At 38.6% G+C, this 25,191-nt stretch overlaps 1 protein-coding gene across 1 annotated transcript in view; it reads right to left on the bottom strand.

The window, feature by feature from the left end:
• Window positions 1-488: 488 nt before the first annotated feature.
• LOC108683409 (histone-lysine N-methyltransferase PRDM16-like) overlaps window positions 489-25,191 on the bottom strand; it is an 83,096-nt gene continuing 58,393 nt past the window's right edge. The window contains exon 2 of the mRNA XM_018172721.2: window positions 489-3,050. Within this exon, the coding sequence (XP_018028210.1) occupies window positions 1,550-3,016 (1,467 nt within the window). The 5' untranslated portion in view covers window positions 3,017-3,050 and the 3' untranslated portion in view covers window positions 489-1,549. The remainder of the gene's footprint in view (window positions 3,051-25,191) is intronic.

Here is a 25,191-nt window from a genome sequence, read left to right as displayed (position 1 = left end):
GCACGGAGTCCTGCCCAAGCGTCACAACTTAACCCCCACACCCTGACCCGATGCGCAGGGGCGCTCCGCAGTGATGTATCAGATGACACACTTATTAGAATGGCTATGAAAAACTAACAAATTGCATCAGAATGCCAAACATTTAACGGTTTAACATGATTTTCTGTCAACATTTCTCACTAAAATAAAAAAAAATTAACAAAATTTTGCCAGAGAATTTAACACCAAAGTTTGCATGGATAATATTACCTTGAAACAATAAATGAGGAGATCTCTTGGAAAAGTTACTCAAAGACTTCGTAAATGATATCAAAGAACTAATTAACATCGTTTGATAGACTCAACACTTAGAAAATCATCAAATAGCATTAAAAAAATTCATTTCTTTGCCATAAAGTAAATTTAAATACATTTTGTTTTAAAGGAAAACACAGAATTGTTTTAAAGGAAAAAAATATAAACATATTTTCTATCAATCTATGGTGAGCAGTGCAGTTAAAAACATAACTCTTAATAAAAATATTGTCACTAATAAATTTATTTTATATATATTAATGATCTCCAATAGTCGATAACGCTGTAACACAATCAGCGCTTCGAAATAACGTTGGTATGATATCTTTTTGGTTATTACTGGCGACCCTTGAAGAAAAGTGGAACAATATTAAATATGAACAGTTCATGAACAGGCCAGAAAAAGAAGAAATTTGAGATCAGTAAAAAGTATTCAACCCAAGTTTTCACGAATATGAGACAGAAATTTTTATGAAAAATCGTAAATTTTGTCGTAAAGACAACTTGAAACTGCGTACAATAAAAATGATGCCGTCAGAACTTATGTTGGTGCCACCAAAAAGCTTATTTCAGCCACCATGAGTGATGCGTACTCTACGCTTAAGTGCTTTATCTAATAGTGGTGCAAATTTATGTGAAGAAATCGAAGTAACTCCCAGGAAATGAATGATGGTAGAAAACGAGGTCACAGATAATAAATGGAAATAAGGATAGAGGTTTAAATAATTCCATTTCAACGATGAATAAATAATTGTATAAATATATTTCACAAAATAAACATTATTTAGCTTTCTCATAACTGCAAAATGGCATGAAATTCTATAGTATCTTTACGTTAATGTTTGAATGAGAAATAAAAATTGTTTGAAGATTCCTCAAATATAAAAATATATTTCTTCACAAAATTGATATTATTGATGCCGCAAATTCAAGGAATGCCTGGTCGGCACTCTGCCGTGTAATGTCACGTTAACCCGAAATAATTTTCAACTTAACCTTATGTGAAACCATAGCGAATATATGATTTCATACTTTAAAATAAACGCTATTTCAGTCTCTTTATTTCACAGGACATGTTTTATTAGTTCAATCAACCCCAGCTATTCGAGTCGGTCACTGAACTACTAAAAAATATACTGCATTCGACCAAACTGCAATAATTTTAGCAATACCTGAAAATGAACATGCTTTTGGGGTTTCCTTAACACAAAATAAGTCTAGGTCTAAAGCGTCGGATTTTCTACCGGATTTGTAACTATGCAGCTATGAGGTTGCTAGAACTAGGAGAGCAATCACTGTCGTGACTGGCTATCACCTCCGACGCCGGTCTTATTGTCATTTCAAATGAAACTGAGGTATTCCCTAACCCATTAACCTGAGCTTCGTCATTGACAGATTCTTCCTTTGAATAAGTTGCAGTTGAGTCAGGACGTTGATCTTCCTTGTCTGAATCAGAAGTGCCGTCTTCAACCACGTCCACAATTTCATCAATGGCCTCGTCAACGTCTGATGGTTCCATGTCTTCGGTGGACTTCGGTGACATCGCTAGAGCTCCGCTTGCTAGAAACTTGTGCAAAGAGTTTAAATTATTTGACCTTTTAATAGCTTCTCCGATCGATGAATACTCAAATTTCCGTGGGTAGTTGTCTAGGATGGTCGGGCACTCGTTTTGATGTTTTTTCAAATGTCGGTCAAGATTAGTCTGTTGGCCAAAAGCCCTGTTACATCGCGGACATGTGTAGGGTTTTTCTTTGTTGTGAATGTTACGCACGTGTCGCTGGAGATTCGATGATATTGAGAAAGATCGTGTGCAGTGTCGGCATTTGTAAGGCTGCTCACCCGTGTGGGTTCTCACGTGTCTCGTCAGGTTGGCTGAACGAGGAAAAACTTTGCCACAATACTTGCAGGTATAGCGGTCCTTGCTTTTAGAAGTGGTTTGGCATGGACTTGGAACTAAATGACTGTTCTCCCTGCGGTCTTTAATTGCTTCGTATAAAAACGAAGTTGAATTCTCTGAAAACGATTGCTTGAATGAATATGGGGTAGGTTGAACCGGTGGAATTGGAAATGGGTGGTAGGGGGAATTGTTTGCGAATTGGAAATTAACTGGTGATGGCAAAGGTGACGAGAAGTATGGGCTCCCGTTACCCATGCCTGGGTAGGTCACTTGCGGCATTCGTGGATAAAAGAATCGAGGATCAAAAATGAAAGGTAATGTTGTTGAGTCCACACTTTTGTTACCCTCTGAAGGAGTCGGTGAAGGAGATTTAGTATCCCGAGACGTCCTGTTATGGCAAGCTAAACTTTGCTGCATGGCTTCAAAAAATGTCATATTTGGATTCACGTCAACAGTCTCGACGAAGGGAACCGTCAGTTTCCTCTTCTCGCTATGATCAAATTTTATTTTCTTGCACTCTACCCGAAGGTCGAGAGGCTCGTCACTCTCGACGAGATATGGTGGACTATTTGGGCATTCACGTTTGAGGCTCGCCAACGTCTGGCACTGCAAGTAAGCGGGAGGCTCTGAGAGGGAACGTCTAGCGTCTTCCAGAGTGGAAACGCTGGTGTGAATCTCAGGACAGAGCGAGGCTGTTTTTGGCGATGGCAGCAAGTCGGGCAAAGGCCTTCTGTTGGTTGTGGCTGCTGGAGGGTCCATGGTCGGTGGCAGGAGTCCGAAGATCGCAAGTAGTTTAGACGAATTTGGAGTAAACCGCAAGTTCATTCCCCTTTGTTTCCCCGGAAGTTGGCTTCACGGCCTGTGAAAAAGTAATCATTAGTATGTAAACTTAATGCACAGCTTAATTTACTTTTAACTTCTATTGCCTTTATTTTAATATTATTGCTGCAGTGTCAATACTGTATCTTAATACGAAATTAAAACAACATCTATTGCTAAAAAAACAGTCAAGAATGAAAATTTCAGCAATATTTAAAGAATAAAATTAAAGAATTAAAGAAGAATATTAAAATAAAGAATGAAAGATCAGCAATAATTCATTCCCGCGTCATCGATGCTGGCAGCTTATTATTAAACTTTGATCGGCCGAAATGTCCGCAGCTGGAGCCCAGAACCATAACCGTAAGCTGTTCCATAAGGAAGACCGGAATTTATCGAGAGCCGAGAACAATTTATACGGCACTAATTCAGGGGTAGCAAACGGCACAAGAACTCGACGCGGTTGCTTTCAAAAAGAACTCATGCCCAGAAAATATAAAATTTGTATGAAAATTAATATAATGTCAAACAATATAAATTGAATTAGATGGTTTACAGGGCTTTTAGAGCTCCTTGATTCTATTAAACGACAGTAAAACGCTCCCCAAGAGCCAGGGCATACAAGTTTCTGATCGTTAAAGTTTTTTTTAGATACTGTCGATGCAAAACTTGGTCGACGAGCAAAAACTTGGAAAATATTCTCAGAGATTCAAAAGTTCAAGCAAGTCGCGTGTGAATCTTTTATTGCATTGAAACCAGTTCAAGTGACTAAAAATATACCACGCATTCCTATTTAGGCAGAACATGATCTTCTCGGCACAAATTAAACATTTGTTATGGTGGTTTCACTTAAATAACGAATGCGGGTTGATTAAATGATGCGAATCAATTAGAAATGCCACATTCAATAAAATTTAGTTTCCCACGTACTCAGTAAATTAAACATCAACCGAACAAGATCCCACACAGCCAATATTAAAAACATATTTTCGACCACGAGAATGATGCTGGATGTTACGAAACTTGAATCATTAAATATACGGCTTTTATTAATGTTCACTGTATAGAACTCGGACCAAAAGTTATCCCGCTCTCCCGTGAACTGATTTCTAAAGACTGAGGATTATGTCTCCTAAAGAAGCGACCTCTGAGCGGCGAAGACATATAATCATGTCGAGTTTCAATTAAAAGGCCTCCCTTTACGGTGTCATCTCATTACGCGGCCTTAAGATGTCGCTTCGCTATAGGCGCTACTTCGTGCGGGATTTCGTCCTCATAAGAGAAAAAGAGCATATAAAATTTATGGGTGTGACTGGCTAAAAAAGAGCTATAGAGCAACCAATATATTATTCAGCTGCTTATGTTGTATAATTTTCAATATCGTATATATCATTATATGATATGTATTTATTATTAATTTATACATAATAAAAAGCTGGTGATTGTGTTTCCAGACGTAATTCTGTGCATAAAATATGACTGCAGCACGGTTTAATTTCAACAAATTAATTATTTATTTCATTTAAATTTTTGTTTCAATATCGATACAAAATGACGACTGCAGTTTCATCAATATCAGAAGGAACCTTATTAACCTCAGTTCAGCGTCAATGTTTTCCACTGATAAATTTAAAATACATTCATTGGTTCCAAAATATTCATTCAAACTTCAATCTTGATATATTTTATCAGTACGCGAATAAAGTCACACATTCCACCAATTTCGTGTCACTGCAATGTCCTCCAGCCACTAACAATTATCCTGTAAATATTTTAAATCATCGTGCCCCAGTTTAGGCCTGTGCTACTAGACATGACGGTATTTGGTATTAAAAAAAGCGCCAGCGTTGGTCAAGCCATAGGCATGATAGAACAAATTTATTCCATGGATTGTAATTACTGGTTCCAGATCTTCCTTGCATGCCAGGTTACCATCGCGGATCTACGATACCCAGAAGCAGCCTTAACCGTAATCGTCCGTATCCGCAATCACCTAGACTGGTAATTATCACTGAAGAAAGAGGGCCACTGCTTAGCTAGACGTTGTAATCACCATCGTGCTGGACCACAGCGATAACTATGTAGATATCACAGCAAGAAGTAAGTGAAATTTAACATAGTGCTTCTTCATAAAATGAAGAATTATCTCTCAAGCAAATGGCGTGAAAATTGGAGGGTAGGACTTCACTTGCAGTCCTCGGGCCACTGGATGACCTACATTATCTTGTTACAAAAAAAGAAAGCCTTTTAATCGCAATTGCTATTGTGACAACTGCAATTTTATTCTGATGTCCTCAAATAATTTTCCAAATTCTAATTAATCGTCAAGAACTTACTGCTACCGGGCTGCAAATGGATGGTGTTTTGGCAGAGTATTTTCGACAATTGCTCTTTAAATCTAATTTGAGACGGCCCCATTTTTAAGCCCAGGAAAATTGTCGGTAAAGCCTAGAGAAAAAACGATCAACCATGGGGCGAATTAATGGAAAGTACACTTCCCTGATTTGAAGCAAAAGTGCTATGCCTTAATGCTGATTGATTTATTTTATGTACACAAATTCAGTGATTTCAGCATTCAGCATAATATGGATCATCTTTCTAGTCTTTAAGAAAATTGTTTAATCCTGAATCGTCAGTTTAAAATTTTTTCCTCAGATTATATAACACATTTTACAAATGCGAATTTTTGCACTTTTTGCAGCAACAAGACGATCGAAAACACACGTACCTCAACCTCCTTTAGAACACAACTTAATTGGACACCGAGCCTTGCCGCGCAGTGCATCTCTAGACGCTATTATTTGGCACCTAGAAATAAATTTTCAGCTTTCAAAATAGTAAACAAAAAGTTCATGACCAAGCAACTATGACATTGACTGGGCCGAAGCCGATGTTCGGCATCTTCATAAAAGAAAATGCTTTTTAGGCTCCCCTTTCACCACAATCTCCCAATTGACTTCTGGTCGGCAATCGGTAAACAGGCGCCGGGATAAGCACCCATTGACAGGTGATGCACGCAACCAATCAGCTTTGCCGCTGGCCGAACGGCAGAACTAAATGCGCTGCTGAGGAATGATTTACAGTAGTTTTTTACTCGACACAAACCACTGCGCCGTCTTCCAATTCTTCCAAACCTTCCAGAGGAATATAGAGTCCGAAGAAGCAGCACATGCTATGGAGGAAAATGCAACATGCCGCCAATTCTGCTGGTTAGTAACGGTTGCGATCGTCAGAGTGTAAGTGCAGTGCTTGAACCCAAGGTACGAGATCGATATGAAGGCTTTCAACGGGCGTTCCGTCAGGTTTGCAAGTAATGACGCCCCACAAAAACGCTACACAAGACGGAGCTTCCTGATGGGGTCAGAGCAAAAAAAAATGTTCCTCTCAAGTGTTCGTTTGGTGCTCCACACGAGAGAATGTTTAGACATTAAAGTCTCTTAAAATTTGGTTAGACCCATCACCTGCTAATACAAATCCTCTAAAAAGTGAATCATAAAATCTTCTTCAGTTCTTGAATCGTTTCTGAATCTAAATCACCTTCTTGAACTCAGGCAGCTCATCATCTCTCAATGAGAGCAGAGTCTTTAAACCGAAACAAAAAAAGTTTTGCACTCCTATCGAAACGCTTCGAATTCCGATGCGCAGAGGTGGCTTTGGAGCCGATATCATCCGTTGTGTCTCGAGATGCACCTGGAACATATGATTTGAATAGCAGTTTTAGGAGCACCGGGACAAATTCTGAAATTTGCTCCAGTAGAGATTGACATTTATGTGACTTATTCAGAACTTTCTGCCAGCCGAGACTGGCAGCATTGTCAGTGATTCCGAACTTTGTGCCTGCAAAGATCGGCATTAATGTGACGTTTCAAAACTTTGTGCCTGCATGGATTGGCGTTTATGTGACGTATTCCGAACTTTGGGTGAGCAGAGACGGGCACTAATATATCTTGTTTGAAATTATTCAGGATCAAAAATTGAGCTGGACAGTTATTAAAATATGTATGATATTGGTCGTCAATCGTCATGGATGGTATTTGTTCCACGAACAATTACGATCTGGAATTTGTTCCCCGAACATTTACAATCTAAAATTTGTCATGTAATGTTTTTCAGATAATTTGTCACGCTGTTATCGGCTGATCTGCCCATTCCTCGTTTCGTTATTGCGTGATGTGCAGATAGCAAGAGTTCTCTCCCTCATCTCGCGGAACTGCCACGCCCAAGCCTCAGGCTAAAGATGTTCAAGGTTGCGTCCTATAAAAAATCATTTGCGATTCCCGCTTGTTTTTATACTTTTATCTCACACTATATTAATTCTGTACAATTTTCATTTATTTTTATTTTTCTCCAAAAATTTCAAACAATTGCGAGATAAATTTCGAAGACAACATTTTCAGAGATCTGAAAACCACACATGAATGGAATTTGCTCCGAAATTCTGAAGTAATGAAGATATAACAAGAACCCTATTACTAGCTAATCAAATACGTGTGTAAACGTCTGTCGATGAGCTGGGTTAATACAAAGCTGATATTTCGCGAAATTCGCCAGTAATTTCACCTGCATTTCAGCTCAAAAGTTGAAGGTAAAGTTAATATCTACGGCTGTAGTAATGTCGGTTTACACGGGAAATGATATGCAAAAACTATAACCTCGTCCCTATATAATTTTCAAATCAATCTCTGCCAGTTTCGTGATCATATATGCCTAACTAACGTCAGATAAATCACGATTGTTTTTCCAGGCTACAGTGTCTAGAGGCAGGTTTTACTCTGCAAATCGCGTTTACATTATTGCATCTTTGGTACAAGGCGGTTCATCTCAACGCAACTGAGAAATCTTCTCATAAACGATCATGTCATACCGGGAATCTCCATACAGTTTCTGAAAATAAATCTAAACAAATTTGCTAAACATCCATAAGTTTTATAATACTCTCAAACGTACTAGTATCATAAAAGCTTACCATAAAGAATGCAAATAAATCGCTACATAACGCACCACAAGAACGGCCAAGAACTTATTCCTGACGCTGACATAAGCTGTTCTGCAGCACCGAACTGTGGTCATACTGCGCGATTCCTTTGATGTCTCAATTGCCATTTACAGCGGATGACTGCACATACATCAACTTGTGCTCAAATTGATCTCCTAAGCACGTAGAAAAATGTTTAAAAGTCTGCTATCGTATTAACTTTTTTATATCAGTGGTAATCGCTGTCCTCTGGATTTCGCAGATGGATGTCGCCACTTCATTACGCGACAAGAGCAGCATCGTAACTTATGGTCATCATATGTAATTTTGTCTCATTACAACGCTATGACTACCCTTAGGCTATTGCAGGTGGAAAGCTTTCCTTCTTAGTCATGAACAGTTATGCATGACCCGCAGACTTTAAGAAGGTCACGGCAGTTTCGAGGCTTTCTGATCCGACGGCTTTTTGCGCTCTGCCCAAGAAAAATCTCCCATCAGCTTCATCCATTAAATTAACCAAATTATCTGTCATGCGTTGATGGAAAGTACCTGGTGAAATCCTAGCAAGGAAAAGCTAATAGCCGATTAGGATCAATACATCATTCCTAAAGTTAAGGAATGGATACTCTTATTTAACTTATATAGACTAAGTTGGAAGTACGATGCATTAATTTCCATTTACTTGACGCTGGTAAATTTGCAGAAGCAAGTCAAGTTTCCTACCTCTTCCCAATTACATTTCTGTGGTGCATGTCGTAGAGAACTTTAACTTGTAAATTTTTTCTCGAAATGTAGTCCCATTTAGAAGCTGTCTTCTTGAAAACATTTTATTTTGAATTTCAGTGAACCTTCCGTGCCTATTTGTACGGAAGCAACAGTGGTTGAGGATTAAACTAAACTCAGTGGAACGTGCAGCCAGGCTTTTAGTATACGACGAGGAGCTTATTAGCGATAAAAACACAGCCGTTTGTCATGAGAGACAGAACTCTTCAGTCAATGAGATGCACTGAGATTCTCATCGGCCCTGCCTACTCTGCAGGTAAGAACGGCACCGAAATTCTCGAAAGCGTTAAGAGGCTGCGGCGTATGACCGACCTCGATTCATCTGCAACAGAAGCAAGAAAAGCTTAAAGGTTCCACCCAAGAATTTTTTGTTTGGGCTTTAAACCAAGCTTCGCGTTAGGAATGGCTCCATATAAGGTACCAGACACCATGTGTTCTTCTCTAAAATTAATAATTAAAAGAGCAGGTCATTTTTTCAAACGAAGTTGAGATGACGTAAGTTGAAATTGCCGCTGGACGTGCATGACTTGCAAGTGATTGCCGTTCGCATGACATGTTAAAAAGCCCAAATCTCAAGTGGTTAATAACTGTACCCTGAAGTGGCGGTCACCGAGATTTGCTAGAGGGTATCTTTCAAAAGCAAGGCATTTGCTCGAGGCAGACACAAGCGAAGAGCCGTAGTGTGCAGCGAAGAATTCGCTGTGTCTCCCATCCTCATTGTCCATCAGCGAAGGCCACTTAGCCGACTTTTGTGATGTAGATCCACTATATAATGGTAGCCTCAGCTTACCAACATGCTTGCATGCGAGCCTCCTCGCCTTCAGCAGAATTTGTACAGCCTGACGCATGGTGATGCCTGATCGTACCGTTCTGCTCCACAGTCGCCGTAGGCATGAGCGTGAGTGCCAAATTCTTAGTTAGCTTTCGCGTACTATTTTTAGAAATTTAATTGTAAGTTGTAAGAGTAGCACAACTGCCGTCAACAAAAAAAAAGTGGCATATGCTTGAGTCGAATTCGGCACAAGATTTTCTGAGTAAAAAATGAGGTAATGTGAATAACGCATGCGCGAATATGCATGGACAATTGTTAAATCGACTTAAATCTTTCCGATATAAAGAGTTCATTAAAATAGCGTTTCTAAAAAGTTCTGCAAAAACTAAACGGCCGCAATTTTTGTAAGAACGAAATGCCCAATGTTATTTCATCAGGTTTCTCCTTCCTAACGAATCAGATTTTTGCTTCCGGCATTCAGAGAAACATTCATGCTACGTGGTTATCTACTGGCATCTCATTAGAGAGCGCTAATGATATTCGAAATTTGCCGACAACCTTGCGCATCCTCTAGCAATCTTCTCCTCCTTAATGTGAAGAGGATCTGCTAAACAAGCCGTAAATTTATCATTATTCAAGAGGTATTCTTAAAGGCAATTTAAACTATCATTGAGACTCGGCGCACAGGAGTCTTAAGGCCACATTTGCTCGCATAGCCAAGTTGATAACGAAGAGTAGGAACCCTAACGCGAGCAGCGCCGTGCACGCTGGAACGTGAAACTCGTGGGCAATTTACTGCACGTTTTTTCGTAGGCATATTTACTGCCAGTTTATTCGTAGGCATATTTACAGGGCGTGAAACTCATGGGTAGATTTACCGAACGTTTTTTCCTATAGGCATATTTACAGTACGTGAAACTCGTGGGCAGATTTACTGCTCATTTATTCGTAGGCATATTTACTGCCAGTTTATTCGTTGGCATATTTACAGGGCGTGAAACTCGTGGGCAGATTTACTGTACTTCACAATCGTGCAAATTGTGGTCGATTTACTAAACGTTGAACTTGTGGGCAGATTTACTGTTTATTCGAATAGCATCTCGTCAAGACTAAAGCTTATTGCTTTTCATTAACTCGACTGAAGCAACGATTATTCTAAACTTGAAATCGTCTTCTGGTTGAAATAACTAATTCTTCCTAACTACACTCAAATGGGGCTTATTTTATTGATTGCATCGCGAGCTCTGTATTAGGTTCACAGCTGGTTTATGGAAATGAAAGTTACAAAGAAAATTTTACTTGCTGATAGGCTTATTGAATAAACAGCCCCAAAAACACCACAGTTTTCCCGCTTTTAACATTTTCATGCACACAAATTTCTGACCCAGGTTATCAACAAAAAATGTTTACTTCAAGCAACAACCCCATGAACCTCTCTAATAGAATGCTTGAAGAGCCGTAGCCTACGCTCAAACTTGGCTTCATCATGTATATTTTCAGCTGCAATTTCAGCCGGCATTCTTCGAACATTCTCAGGCTTGAAGTGGAGGAAAAAACTATGCCAGGATCGTAAATGGAATGCTGAGCATCTGCCGAATAGAGCAAGAAAGATCGGGCAAGTCGGCGGGTCTCTACTGTGTTCTTCATACGAATACAAAAGCTAGTACAAATGAGGATGGCTGTGGTATTATGGATGGACGCATCAGGCAAGGAAAATTTCTCGCAACAGATGACGAACTTGCTTAGGTGTTCGTGAAAGTTTCCTGCAATCTCTAAATGGAAGCGACAGGTCAAGACACGCCCAAAGGCTAGCCAATAAAATTAGCCGAAGATTTCTTAGCGCTCCACGACAGTCAAGAATAGAAAAGATGTTAATAGAATGAGTAGCATAAATTAGCAAACATGCACCCTGTCGCCGACTTTGATTTGTGCAGCCAAGAAGACCGGAAGAATTCGTATCGAGAATTTAAATTCTAAAGTTTTAATGCATGCAAATGATGACGATGTCAATCAGCAAAGGCTGAGATTTGAGACATTATGTCATGAAAAGTATGTTGTCAGGCTTAATTAAACGACCGAAAATTTCAACGTTCAATCATTATGTGATGGGCGTTAGGAAGGGATAAATTTGTCAGTGTAAAGGCATCGTAAGCCTAAATATGAATGTGTATCATCATTATACGATATGGTTCATCGTCACCAATGTTATTAGCATATGAATGCATTCAATTGAATTCCGAGATAGGCAGTACGAGGGGCAGTGAAGTAATGTAATTTTCATGATCTCCTTCAGCCAAACTCTGAACCTGCACTGAAACTATGCTTATGACTCGTGTCTATGGCCATGCTGCAGGATGTATGTTATTTTCAATGAAACAATTGAAATATCTTCGTTGGTGGTCCAAAGTGTGCGTTTATGCTCCAGGAACGAGTTAATAGAGTAGATCAGATAGCACCTGTATACCTCAATGAACTTTTATGTACTGAACGCAAACGATTCCAGTTTGATTGGGCGCTATGAAGCTCACATGAACGAGGCAACCCAAATTCTGGTAGGAACTATTACACGATAATTTCGTTCATTTTATTCTATTTCTGACTGGATATAAGTATAGGGCAGCTGTTTTACAGCATACGTTGCATTCCTGAACTGAAATTATTGCTTCTCATGGAGGCTAGTACAGAGCACCTGCGCCTGAAAGGAACAGCGGATCGAGTACAATAGGTGTCGTAAAGTCCGAAGAAAATTATTAGATCGATTCCAAAATCCTAAATTATTGTCAGATATTTCAGTCGAATGAGTTTTACGTATAGTAAGCGGCAAAATTTGGCTAAATTGCACCCGAAGAGATGACCTAGAAGTTTCGACGGTTTCGTGCTCATGAGCATCTTTAAAGTTGGGTGCAATGCAAAGTTTTATATGGAACGCAAGCGCCCGCCGTGCCACAGTTATGTCTATTGAATTTGCATGCAAATTTTCTTTGTGATTATGTTAAGCGAAGGCATCCTTCCGAAACTCGATGGATGATTTAAATTTAATTTTATTCAAATCAAGATAACAATGAGCTAAGCTATTTTATTAAAATTCATATGTGGATTAACGAGTATGTAACAGAAGTTTGCGAATGAATTGACCCGATTAATTCAATTTAGATCAGGCAAGCCAAAAACTTCGTGTCATTAGTGTCTATAAAAATTGGATTAAAAATGTTATTTGTTCCTTGAATTAACAGCAAATATTAAAAAAATATCAATCAAAGAATTTATCAACCAATAGTTTGTCATGAAAATTATTTCTGAATTTTCAATCACGACATTTCACCTTCTGCTGATGGCAATGTAGAAATTTTTTTGTAATATCGAAGCTTTTTAGGAATAACTTTCGATAATATAATGCCAATGATGTGCTGATGACGAACCCGGGAACATTTATGGATTGTAACGTTGCTCAAATTTAAAGGATTTAAATTACCTGTTTTTCATATCCTGTCCATCGCCTGTTTTTTATCGACCATTAATTGTTTTTTTATTTCGTTTCCATTAGCCGTTTTTCATGATATTTCCATAGACTATTTTTCCTACTAATTCCACAAACTGTTATTCATTTCAGGTCCACTTCCTGTTTTTCTACCTGATGTGTGGACCCCGCGTGGCCCCCCGAGCTCCCTGTTGTTCAACGGTAATATCATCGATAACCGTACAGAAAATTATACGATCTCATGTCAGGCGGCGCGATAATTCACCACTAGTGACAATTTATTGCCTATAAGTTCTACTTCACACAGAAGTTAACTGCCTGCTTTAACTAGTTTTTCAGGCATACTTTGAAACTTTGAGAGTTTTTCACATGAAGTTAGACACGTGTTCGGATCCCTAACCTGAAGCAACATCTGCAGAGAGTTTCTCAAATATTTAAGCCATTAAAAAAATGTTTCTCTAATCTTTCATTTCTCAATATCTACGATGGCCTCTAATAAATATGACCTTATGGTTACAAAATTATCATACAATTTTCAATGCCCTGAAAGAAATCATTTTCTTTCAAAACAAATTCATATCTAGAGATTTCTTAGTCCTCAGCTGTTGTGGTCAGTTATACAACGTGGCGTTAGAGGCTACCGACTGCGATATTTTCGCCATTTCGATTCATCCACTGAAATATTTTGCAGATTTAGTCGATCGTAAAACCTGGATGAGGCCACATGATAAGCAGTGCTTAAATTTATCTCGCTCTCCAGAGATCTGCCCGAGACATTATTTTAGGACGAGAGTTGCCCGCGGATCGCCGGATCTCCAATAGAAAGTTAGCACCCGCGAACAAAATTGCTGATCAGTTAAAAAAGAAGCGCATCTCCAACAACGGTGCTTCGCTATCCCCAAATTTATTTTCTAATTAAAAAAGGTTGCAAAACAAAGAATTTGAGGCGTGCCTATTGCATATTTTGTTGGCGTACTGGCAATTATATGGTGCGATTTGAAACTGACATTTTCATCACATTATTATAAATACATTTAAATTATGTTAGCTTTTATGTTTCTTACCACTGCTTGCATTGGTTTGAAGTTAATATGTATATCTGCATTGCAGTTAAATCGCAGTACTTTTAATCACACTTATATTATTGTATTAATCTTTACTCAAAATTAAGTGTGGTTACTGACAAACTTTGTGTTTTCTGCAGCATGACAAGTGAATCCTTGCTGCTCAAAACAATTAATTTATCTCAAACAATATGAGTCAATTAATTGTAAGCCTCAGTCAGCTTTTTTAAAAATAATTTTATTTGAAAGCAAAGTTGCGTCTAAGTCGGAAAGAGTCAAATTTCCATTTAACCATAAAAATGCACTACCATTAAACTGAATGCAAATCACAGTGCCGAGTCAAACGTACTGCTCACGCAGCCTCAAATAATAAACTTGCTTAGCTCCTTTACACAATGGAAGCTACAGAGTTTGTTTCACAAGTTCCATTCTAATAAACCCCGAAAACTTTAATTCAAAATACACACTTGTAGTGTTACCTGAAGCAAACGCCAGGTTAACGCCCAGCCAATGTTAAGCGCCTCGAATATTAAGACTGGTGAGCTTAATTTACAGTTACACAATGAATGGTACGGAGCTTGTATCACAAATGATCGTCTAATAAACCCGAAAACATAATTCAAATTGCACGTTTGCCGTGTGTTACTCGAAGCTGACGCCATGTTATCGTGCCAGCGTGATTTAAGAGGCCCTAGAGTAGCTCGTAGAGTCTCCTCTTCCTACCATCAGCCGCACGAAAACATTAACAAATTGCTTTATTACTTACCAGCCTACAGTTTAAACTGGGCCATTAGCCAGCAATTAAGCGAAAAAAAACATGGAGTTACGCGGGAAAGTCAGAGCTGCAATAGCCGGGTAGTCCGCCCTGGTTCCAGGGCTTAATTTATACCCATTAACTGATGAACCGATAAAGCCGCAAACAAATCGCTCCAAAAACTAAGTCCGTTTTCAGGTGTTTTTCTGACGAGGGCATATTTATTACTGCAGGTCGGGCAACGGAAAATGGAGTTGCAATTATGCCCCCCGGAGATTCAAAGCGATCATCCACACATTAATCACGTATTGGTTCGATTTGAACTTTCGACTGCCCCATGGGCCGAGGGCCTGTAGACAATACAAGTTCATAACCAATGCATGCGTGGAGCAAAATATAATTCAAAGGTTGAAGCACGAAATTGGGCTGGTCGAAGCCTTGAAGGTAATTAAACTGTTGTATTTATTTTTTAGATGGCATTTCCACAAGTCGTGTTCTCTTTCTCTCTTATCTCTTTCCCTGCTTATTTAAATTAATTTGAAAATGAATGAACAAAACGAAATGAATGTTTAATTTGAACGGTGCTAATTAACATGGATAAAAATCAACGGCCCTTGTAAACTTCAAAAACCAAAGGAATTATAATAGGCATAAAGAATTATGTAAATGCTGTTCAATTTTAATTTATCATTGTTTGAAAGCCTCGTACCTATATTCGGTCCCAAAATAAAATATTTTACAGACGTGCTGCCTGACCTTCAGGATTCTAATATATACCCTTTCTTTATCGGCACGGTGAACAACACAAATGAAATTTTCTATCTATAAAGTATTTTCCAACATAAAACTCATTATCAGAACGAACTATAAAAATTTTTGAAGAATTAGCAGGCGGAGAATATATTGAGCTACAGTGTCATGTGTAACATATGACTCTGATTCAACGTCCGGCTTTAATGCTAGGCTTGTAGGTACAGGCATTCATTATATCTAGAGACATGACCGTTCACTAATTTATACATGATAAGTGTGTCTCGCAATCGCGCCCGGAAAATATTCTGCACTAATACCATTGTTTGCATTTTACACGAGTTTCTCACCACGTCCGAATGCATCTTCGTTTAATTGAGACAGAACCTGTCGACCGCAATGCAAATGAACTCACCCACAAATAAATTATATGCGAAGAGTCCCGCGAAGGCTATTAAATTCTAGGTTAGAAACCATGGCCGGGAATTGGAACCGTTCCTTACATATGGTGCATCATGGAGAAAGAAAGTTGTCGGGATTTCAACCTGCGATGTTGCGGTTCAAAGAGTGCGCCAAATCTGAAGCCATAATCTCAAAACTGCAGCTGCCACCGTTTCATTTGAGCTTGAATTATGTGCTGAAAATTACGCCAATGAAGCACCAGTAGAGATGCGACCTCAACTTCCAGTGAAGTCATCAATAAAAGTTTTTACTGGTGAGACCGGTTGGTAGTCCGCCAATGCAACGAAATTATGGGCGAATTTTTGCATTGAAGCCACGAGGCTGTCATGGTTCTTTTGCGACAGAGTAGCAGTGGACGAATAGTTTGCTATTTAGATCTGGGCAATAGAGACGAAGAGGAAAACAAGTCATACAATAATGTCAGTTCACGAATACGGTCCCAACAATCGTGTCAGTTCACGTATATCGTCCCAACAATCATGTCAGTTTACATATATAATTTATTGAGTAAACATTAGGTTTTAAGCACAGACAGTTACAATTAATAGATTCAATATTTTTTCTACCTAATTTTCGAAATTATCCAATTAAAGAACCAAATAACAACTAACTATAGTAGTATATTACTGTCGCAATGATTCATGCTTAATTGAAAGAAGCCCATAATTATTCCGTTGAGCAGGTCACGTTTTTCTATTTGAACAAGTCAAATAATCATACCTTTGAGCATTTGAAAAGATTAAATCATTCCCCTGAGCAGATCACATCATTCCTTTGAGCAGACTCCATCATCGCTTTGAGCAGATCACATCAATCCTTTGAGCAGATTTCATCATTCCTCTGAGCAAGTTTCCTCATTCCTTTTAGCGGATCACGTCAATCCTTTGAGCAGATCACATCATTCCTGTGGGCAGATCACATCATTCCTGTGAGCAAGTTCCCTCATTCCTTTTAGCGGATCACGTCATTCCTCTGAGCAAGTTCCCTCATTCCTTTTAGCGGATCACGTCATTCCTCTGAGTAAGTTTCTCATTCCTTAGATCAGATTCCATCATTGTTCTGTAAAATTCATGTGATGGACGACGTCTCAGGTGAATGTACTAATTGCAGTGCTCCGTCAAACGTAAGTGGACGGCATACGAATCGATCGCTAAACATGCGTTCAGGAAAGATGATGTTACTAATGAATGATTGAAGTGGGCATATTTACAGGGAAGGATTGACATGAACTTAGTTCTGCGCTACGTATTTTTGGCTATGTTGCAATAGAACTAAAATAATATTATCGTGATTGAAGTGGGCATATTTACAGGGAAGGATTGACATGAACTTATGTCTGCGCGACGTATTTTCGGCTATGTTGCAATAGAACTAAAATAATATTATCATAATTGAAGTAGGCATATTTACAGGGAGGACTGACATGAACTTATGTCTGCGCGACGTATTTTTGGCTAGGTTGCAATAGAACTAAAATAATATTATCATTATTTTACATTGCCCATGGTTGATGGCGTCTCTCATGTATATTCTTTGGTGAAATAGTAATACGATTTTGTTCATCTATAGATGAAAAACTATATTAGAGCTAAAATCTGTCTTTAATCGAGTTTGAAAATAATCAAGACCTAATTGGTAAGTTAAACAAATGCATAGTACGCATAAACTACCATGCTTCTTGACGCAAATACTTAAGTAATACTTGAAAAGTACATATACTTTAATGTTTTTTAAGTTATTTTATGTGGATAAGTGAATTACAGAAAATAATATATTGTGCGCACTCTTCACGTTGATACCTATGATGATGCAGCTCTGTAAGCGTGCTCTGCACTTAAATCACATGTCCAGCCGGCCTATACTTTCAAAAAAAGTTAAGAGATCGTAAGTTCATCAGCCAATCATTGACGGCCTTTCAAACAAAATCCACCAATTATTATACATAGACAAGAAAATAGAACGTAAGTACTTACGTTTACTTAGCGTGGCTACTGTTACTGTTATTCGGAATAGCTCTGTGGCTGCTCTCGTTATTCCGATTGAGTTTCAGCGCAGGTGATAAAAATCAGGTTTGAAGTCGGCGCATTTTAGCTTCAAATGATGGTTTTCGGCACAAAAAAAAACCATCCTCAACCTCTCTGGCCAACCGAAGCCGCAATTTGGCGTTATGGGGTATGTCAGCTGGGCTCTTAAAACTTTAATGAGATATACCGTTGCAACCTCCGCATGTCCTACTTACAAGAGAGTAGAATATTTCTAAAAATATTGGAGGATACTGCGATCCCTAAGCATGTCGAGAATGTTTTGCTAGATTTCTTGATGACATATTACCTTCGTTTTGCTCCGAGATTTTATGCCCAAGCTTCCTGTTTACTCGCGCCAATAAGCAGGGCCTCGCTATATTTAACTTATGCAAACACACGACTGGCTAGAAGCAGGCTGGTTCGGCAAGCACGACAAGGCTGGTTTGAAAAGCAAAGTTGCCTGATCGCCGGTGTTGGTCGGGAGGACAACGGTTCCATCGTATCCTTGTTATTAACAAAATCAAATTCTTTGGCAGCCGAAAAACAATTTTCATGATGAAAAGCGCCTCCAGCGCGGTCAGGTTTTGTTTGACGTAACCCAGTCGTTGATTCAATTTTGAAATAATAATTTTGACGAGTTATTATAAGAAAAAAAAATGAAAAACTAAGAAAATACTTGACTGAAGCACTTAAGTGATTGAAGTATTCACCGACAATTTCAATGAAGCAAAATGAAGACAATGAATCGAATTAAGTTTTGAAAATTATATTTACATTCCCTTAAATGATCTACAATGAGATTAGAAAATCATGTGATGCGCGCAAAAACAATGTTGAAATACTAACCATAAATAAAAGATGGACTTCACGATGTAGGTGTACTTCTAACGCCTCGTAATTGCACTGAAAACACAACACTTTTTTTTCTCTTCAATAATATTGCATTTTCCTCAGTATTATAAACACTGCACAGATGCTATATGAACGCGTAACTAAAAATTTCAACACAACTCCATATTACTCTAAATTCGCATCAAGAATCTAAAATTTATAACAAAATATTGAAATGGTTATCGTCAGGCAGGAGGAGAACTCTTCAGAAGCTGGGGCAAATATGCTCACTAAATATCATCTCACGTGATACTAAAACTCAATTCCTCATGTGCGTCTCGACAGGCGGAACAAGGAGGAGCTCTAACAATCTGGAGTCACATTCATCGTCTCTTGCTTCAGGTCGAAGGAGATTTTCAGCACAGATAAAAATTACCCAATGCCAGCGCCGAGAAAGCAGGTATCTCTACTTTACATCTCATTACAACAACCTCTTAAGCCACACAAAAGCTATGAAGTGGCCGATGTCAGGTACAATGCTTATATTAATTAACATAACGGAAGTCGCTTTAACCGCTGCACTTAGTTCCTAATTTCGGAGAGGTTATCAGGACACTCTCATGGGACACTTGTCAACGTCAGAGAAGTAGAATATCACACCAAGACCCAGCCCGGTAATGAACTTTGCCGTATCAGGTTTACTCATCAGAGGTGAGTAACGACAGATGACAACGTTTACATAAATCTGCTTTCACTTTGGGGACCCTTGGGGTTATCCAAATCAATCTCCTTGTTGGTGTCGTACTAAATTTGTCCCTCTTTGTTGGAGTCACTTTTGAGTCTTACCAAATTGACTTTTTATTCTCGCTGTTGTTTTTTTCTTGGAGATGCACCAATTGCTGCCTCATTTCTCACAATTAAAAAACGTCTCCCACCTCAAAGTACGATATTCAAGATGTTGATGTTAACATGCACTCAACGCAGGAGCGTAATAAATATTATTCATATTAAACGGCTTTGCATTCTCAATTTATCGAAATGTGCAGGTAGGCCCTCTGCAAATAGATTGACTATAACATATTTATTTTTTTAATAATACTTACAATACACCTAGCGCTAGTCTGAACCCAACGAACCTATGAGAACCAGGCCGAACCTATGATATATATTCTCCAGACCTGCAGGCTACATATAGTGTATATTCATGAAAACTTGCCAGACCCTGCGAATTGAAGACCAGACGATCAGCACAACGCGTGTGGGTAGTCGGTAAGAAGCTATTAATTTTTTCCCTTAAGTCGTTAAACTCAAAGCAAAGGCACGTAACTGTTTGATCGGAGGTGATGAGGAGATCTTCCGTACAAGGCGCGAAAACGAGCAAAAACTCGACCATTAAATTACTACCTACAACACCGGTTGGCACCGATACTTCATATTGCTTTCAAATAATCCGCGGCCTAACAAGTAGATGTTCCGAATAAATCCAATGAGTCAGTTATTATAATGAAAGTTTGTTTTTCGTTTCGAATTTAAATAATAAAATAATATTTCAATGCGAAAATGAAATAAATTTATGACTAGTCCTAGTAAATATGAGCTATTTGAAAGGAGCAAATTTTTCAAAACAGAACTGCTTTTCTGCATTAAAAGTTGTGGCAGCTATAGTACAGCTTTCAAGTACTAGCCGTCACTGTTTATCGTGTTATTGGCCTCGTGTATAGTCACTATTGGCCATGGAGTGACACTGTAACTCTTCACACGAGACCAGCATCATGATGATTATTTCAGTTACCGTTTAAAAATTGCACTGCATATGGCCGCTACTACAGTCCCCGCGAAGAAGGACCTTTACTAGTGCACAGTGGCAAGGATAATGATGCATGGCGGGAAACTAAGCTCATTTCAAATGCATCAAACACTTAGTGACTTGAACAAGCATTTCTAACATATATTAATTCATTAATTCATATAAAATGTAACCCCGTGACCGTGAGTACATTATTTGATTGAGATTAATAATTTATTTGTGCCCTATATCAATTCAGTTTTCTCCCACTAGAAGATAAGAATTGTCAGTTCTTCTTTTGCATCATAAGTAAACACGTACTATTTCATTGAACGGACAATTAAGACAAACCCTAAAATTTTGGAGTTGCTAGCAAACAATTTTAGTGAAATCTTATTTCTGTATTTTTCAGAATACTGACTATATATTTACCCGGGTAATTATTTACTGTAATAACATAAAAATCGAAAGGATCCTGCCGACTAAATCCTATGGGCAGTTACACATGACTCGGTCGAATAAGCTGAGAATTTTCATCTCTATAATTAAGTCATAAGAATAAATTTTTATTGCTCTCGTTTGGCATGGAAATCATTGCTGTTGTGGAAGGTCCATTAGGCGCACCATACCCTGTTACCTAAATGAATGCACGTCTCATAAATAACATGCGCATATCCTTAACATGTACGAGTGTCTTAACCTATAAGACTTCTTCATGTATTTCAAATTAAAGTAAGCTAAATAAATACAGGTTCCGTCGCATAACAAGGGCTTCGTGAAAGTAGCGCGTATTGCAAAACTCCATGGGTAAATTTCAACAGCTTTGTTTAAGAAGAATTTTTATGTGGCACATGAGAATTTGCAATAAAAGATGACTTGCGAGTTTTTTAAACTAATATAATATGCATGAAGATATGTGTGCCCATATTTGCGAAGAATTATTTATTATTATTTTATTTTTTGAGCAGAACAGTGCGAGCGTGGAATGATACATGGCAGGTCAGCCTGTACCACTTCCCGAGCGAACGGACCTGATGCAATATTATATAAGTTTCAAAGAGAAATATTAACAAATTTTTAAAATTAAAACACAGCGAATCACAATTAAATTACAATTAAATGTTGGCTTTCGCTTCAGAAAATTTTAAAATTTAAATTATTTACAACTAATTTTTTTGGTGAAATTTCCTGTGCGCAAATAAAGGTTACAAAAGAGAATGATAATAAACGCTTGTGTTTAATCAGTAGGTGGGAAATTTACAAATATCAAATCTATTTATTCCAATTCATACTGCCTCATGAATATTGTTTGGTATTTCTCAACTGAATCACAACATAATTCATAGATTTGTTTATAAACAGTAAAATAAGTATAACTTTGAAAGAAGAATAAATATTAATTAAAGTCTAAAGTATAACTTACTACCGTACTATTGTTTAAATTAACAATCAAAATCCGGATCTATTGAGTGCCCAAACACTCAAAGACATCATGGGGTCTGATATTCCACCACGGTAATTGATCCATTTTAACTTCCGCATCACCCTAATGTTCAAAACAGTTCAGCACGCACTCATAACTGCCACTGATTTCTCCGGGAGAAAGCGGACGGAGCTAACAAAACGTACCTTCACATACAAGGAGCGAGCACGAGTTTACTGTAACGGACCCGTAATTTTCGGTCGAAACAACAGTGCAAAGCTTCCATTGCATTGCTATGTTCGCATAAATTGTGTTGACGAGTGCGGACCAGGCAGCCATCCTTAGACGACAATTAAAATGCTAGGTGAGTCAACGGTCATTAAAGTACGTAAAGTACGGTTATTAAAAGGACGCTAGGTCATTAAAGTACGTACAAGCAAGTGGGCAGTACAGTAGGCAGCAGAGTGGGCAGTGGAGTGGGTAACTGAGTGGCTAGCGGAGTGGCCAGCTGAGTAGGGAGCTGAGTGTTCAGCTGAGTGGCCAGCTAAATGGGCAGCGGAGTGGGTAACTGAGTGGGCAGCGAAGTGGTTAGCTGAGTGTGCAGCTGAGGGGTCAGCTGAGTGTGCAGCTGAGGGGCCAGCTGAGCGGGCATGCAGCGGAGTGGGCAGCTGAGCGGGCAGCGGAGTGGGCAACAAGTTATGGCCCCCGATCCCCGAAGCACTGCAATGGAATTACATACGGCGACCCTTCTAAACGTGCGTTATTTTTTGAGATTCTAATAATGGCATCTAATGACCCTGAGTAACATTCATGCAGGTTACTTATGAAAACTATTTGATGATGGTCAGACCAGACACTCGTAGTTCAACTCCATCCTGTTACAATGACAACCTAATAAAGCAACCTTGACTCGGTCGCTACTCTCACATTCGGGAACGATTGCTTTGATCCACAACTTGGTGCCTGACGATATTAGGTCGTTCAGTTGCACTAAATTTACAGCTGTTGATGAAGTTTCTTTGAACACTCGCAATATGACTTTCACTAAGCATAAACTTGTGTATTCTTGGCAGGACGATTGTTTAATGTGCATTGTTTGGAGAGGAGCAAATGCAAGGCTCGTTCCAAGAGCTCACTGCAGAGGAGCCCCGACCTGAATACCAGAGTATCCCCGTCAAGGTCTGGGGGACCTCCCTGGTGCTCAGTCGCCTGTTCTTTGAGGGGTCATCTTCTTTCACCGCAGCATCCCTTTTAGACTGTTTCTTACCTTAAATATTAAAGTTTCTTGCCAATGAATCAAACCTTCATCATTGAAGGCTCGAATTATTGAGGTAGAAAATGCACCTCATATATTGTCGGTGTCTACCAATTCTAAATTCTTATCCTTTTCATTACCGTTTTTCGTCACAAAATATTCCAATTTTTCCGAATTATTATTTATTTCAATTGCATTTTACGCAAAAGGGAGTCGTAGCTAGGAGCTTTGACGTATATCCAAATATGTTTTCCAATTGATTATCTTGCTTATCATTAGGTCAATATAGTAACAGTAGTTCTCTTTATTGCAAAATGAGGCTTTTCAAACCAGATTATACCCCAACACCTATATTAGATAGACCGAACAATCGAAACAATGGGCACTTATAGCAGAAATTCAGAGCGATGGAAAACTTCATTTGTCTCGAATTCATTCACGAATGCAGCAAAAATATTATAAAACTATCAACAGGAACCGGTTTACATGAGCGTTATACGAATCGTTCCTGTTCATTTATGATCAGAAATTCGGAAAGCTCATTCACGTAGATTGCACGAAGAACCAACCATATTTTAGTATAAATAAATCATTCACTAATAGTGAAGTTTTCTATGATAAATATTTTGCTAAGAAGCCACGCGGATTTTATGAATTGCATTTAATGTTTATGTTCAACTATTATTATGCTCACTTACACTTTTTTTTAAATCACATTAGCTTCTAATAGTTAATGCATTGTGCTGTACGATCACAGGTCTAATGTCAAGGGTCATTGACTATATTTTTTCTATCTATTCAATGAGTGGACCCCGACATAAAGAACTCTTGTATTCACGAGCATTTTTGATTCTGAACGCTTTGTTCTCTGAACTCATATGAGGCTCTCGATATCCCTGCCCCATGGCGTGCCATCTTTTGTATTGAACTGACCTTGCGCTCCATATTAGATGGTTCACGATCGGCATAATGTGCCCATTCGTCATTCATATTCCTTGAAATTGGGACTTCAGATCAGATTGCAGCTGCTTTAGTCCTGACTTGTGTGCATCTGCATATGGTACTTGCAACTAGATGCTATCGTACGCCTTGCTTCGTCGCTGGCTGGCCTTGCCCTCAAACTGGATTAACTTTAATGCTGATAGAGAACTCGTCCTCGGGGACATCTTCCGTGTAAAGCTAACATCGTAAGATTCTAGTGCTTTATATTTTATAATCAACATGAACTGCGTTTCATATATTACTAGAAGCTATCAATAAAACCAAGCACCAGCAACATTGACAGAGCTTCTAATTATGTATGTTATCCAAGCTCTCCATCGCTCTATACGCATTCCGAATGAGACAAGTGAAAGTGGAAGACCAGCTACATGTCATAATTCAATAGAAAATTAACAGAATTGATGGCAAAGATTTGTATGCAGAGCTCGAAGTGTGCTTAAAAAAACTATTTTTACGACCTTGGATGCCTGTTGACTGCAATAATGGACAAATAAATAGAATTTTCTCAGCAATGGGGAACATGCAGCTGTGCCATCAGCATCTCGTATACTACATTCGGGTGCTGGAATCATGTTATGGAAACACAATAAGGCAGAGTGATATGGAAACATGACGTGAGAATATGTTATGAATACATTCTATGGACACATGCTCTGGAACAAGATACATAAACATGCTGTAGAAACTTGATAGAAATAATATCCGTTTAAAAATTACTTTTTAAACGTATATTCACACTCAATATTTAAAGACAACACTCTAAAGAATCCAGTGTCTCCAATGTAACAGATGTACAATGAATCTCACTTTATTTTCGAATAT

The sequence above is a fragment of the Hyalella azteca genome, unplaced genomic scaffold, assembly GCF_000764305.2.
Source record: "Hyalella azteca isolate HAZT.00-mixed unplaced genomic scaffold, Hazt_2.0.2 contig7948, whole genome shotgun sequence".
In the NCBI taxonomy this organism is placed as follows: domain Eukaryota; kingdom Metazoa; phylum Arthropoda; class Malacostraca; order Amphipoda; family Hyalellidae; genus Hyalella; species Hyalella azteca.
Note: the sequence above shows the minus strand (reverse complement) of the source record. Positions and strands in the feature narration are given on the sequence as shown.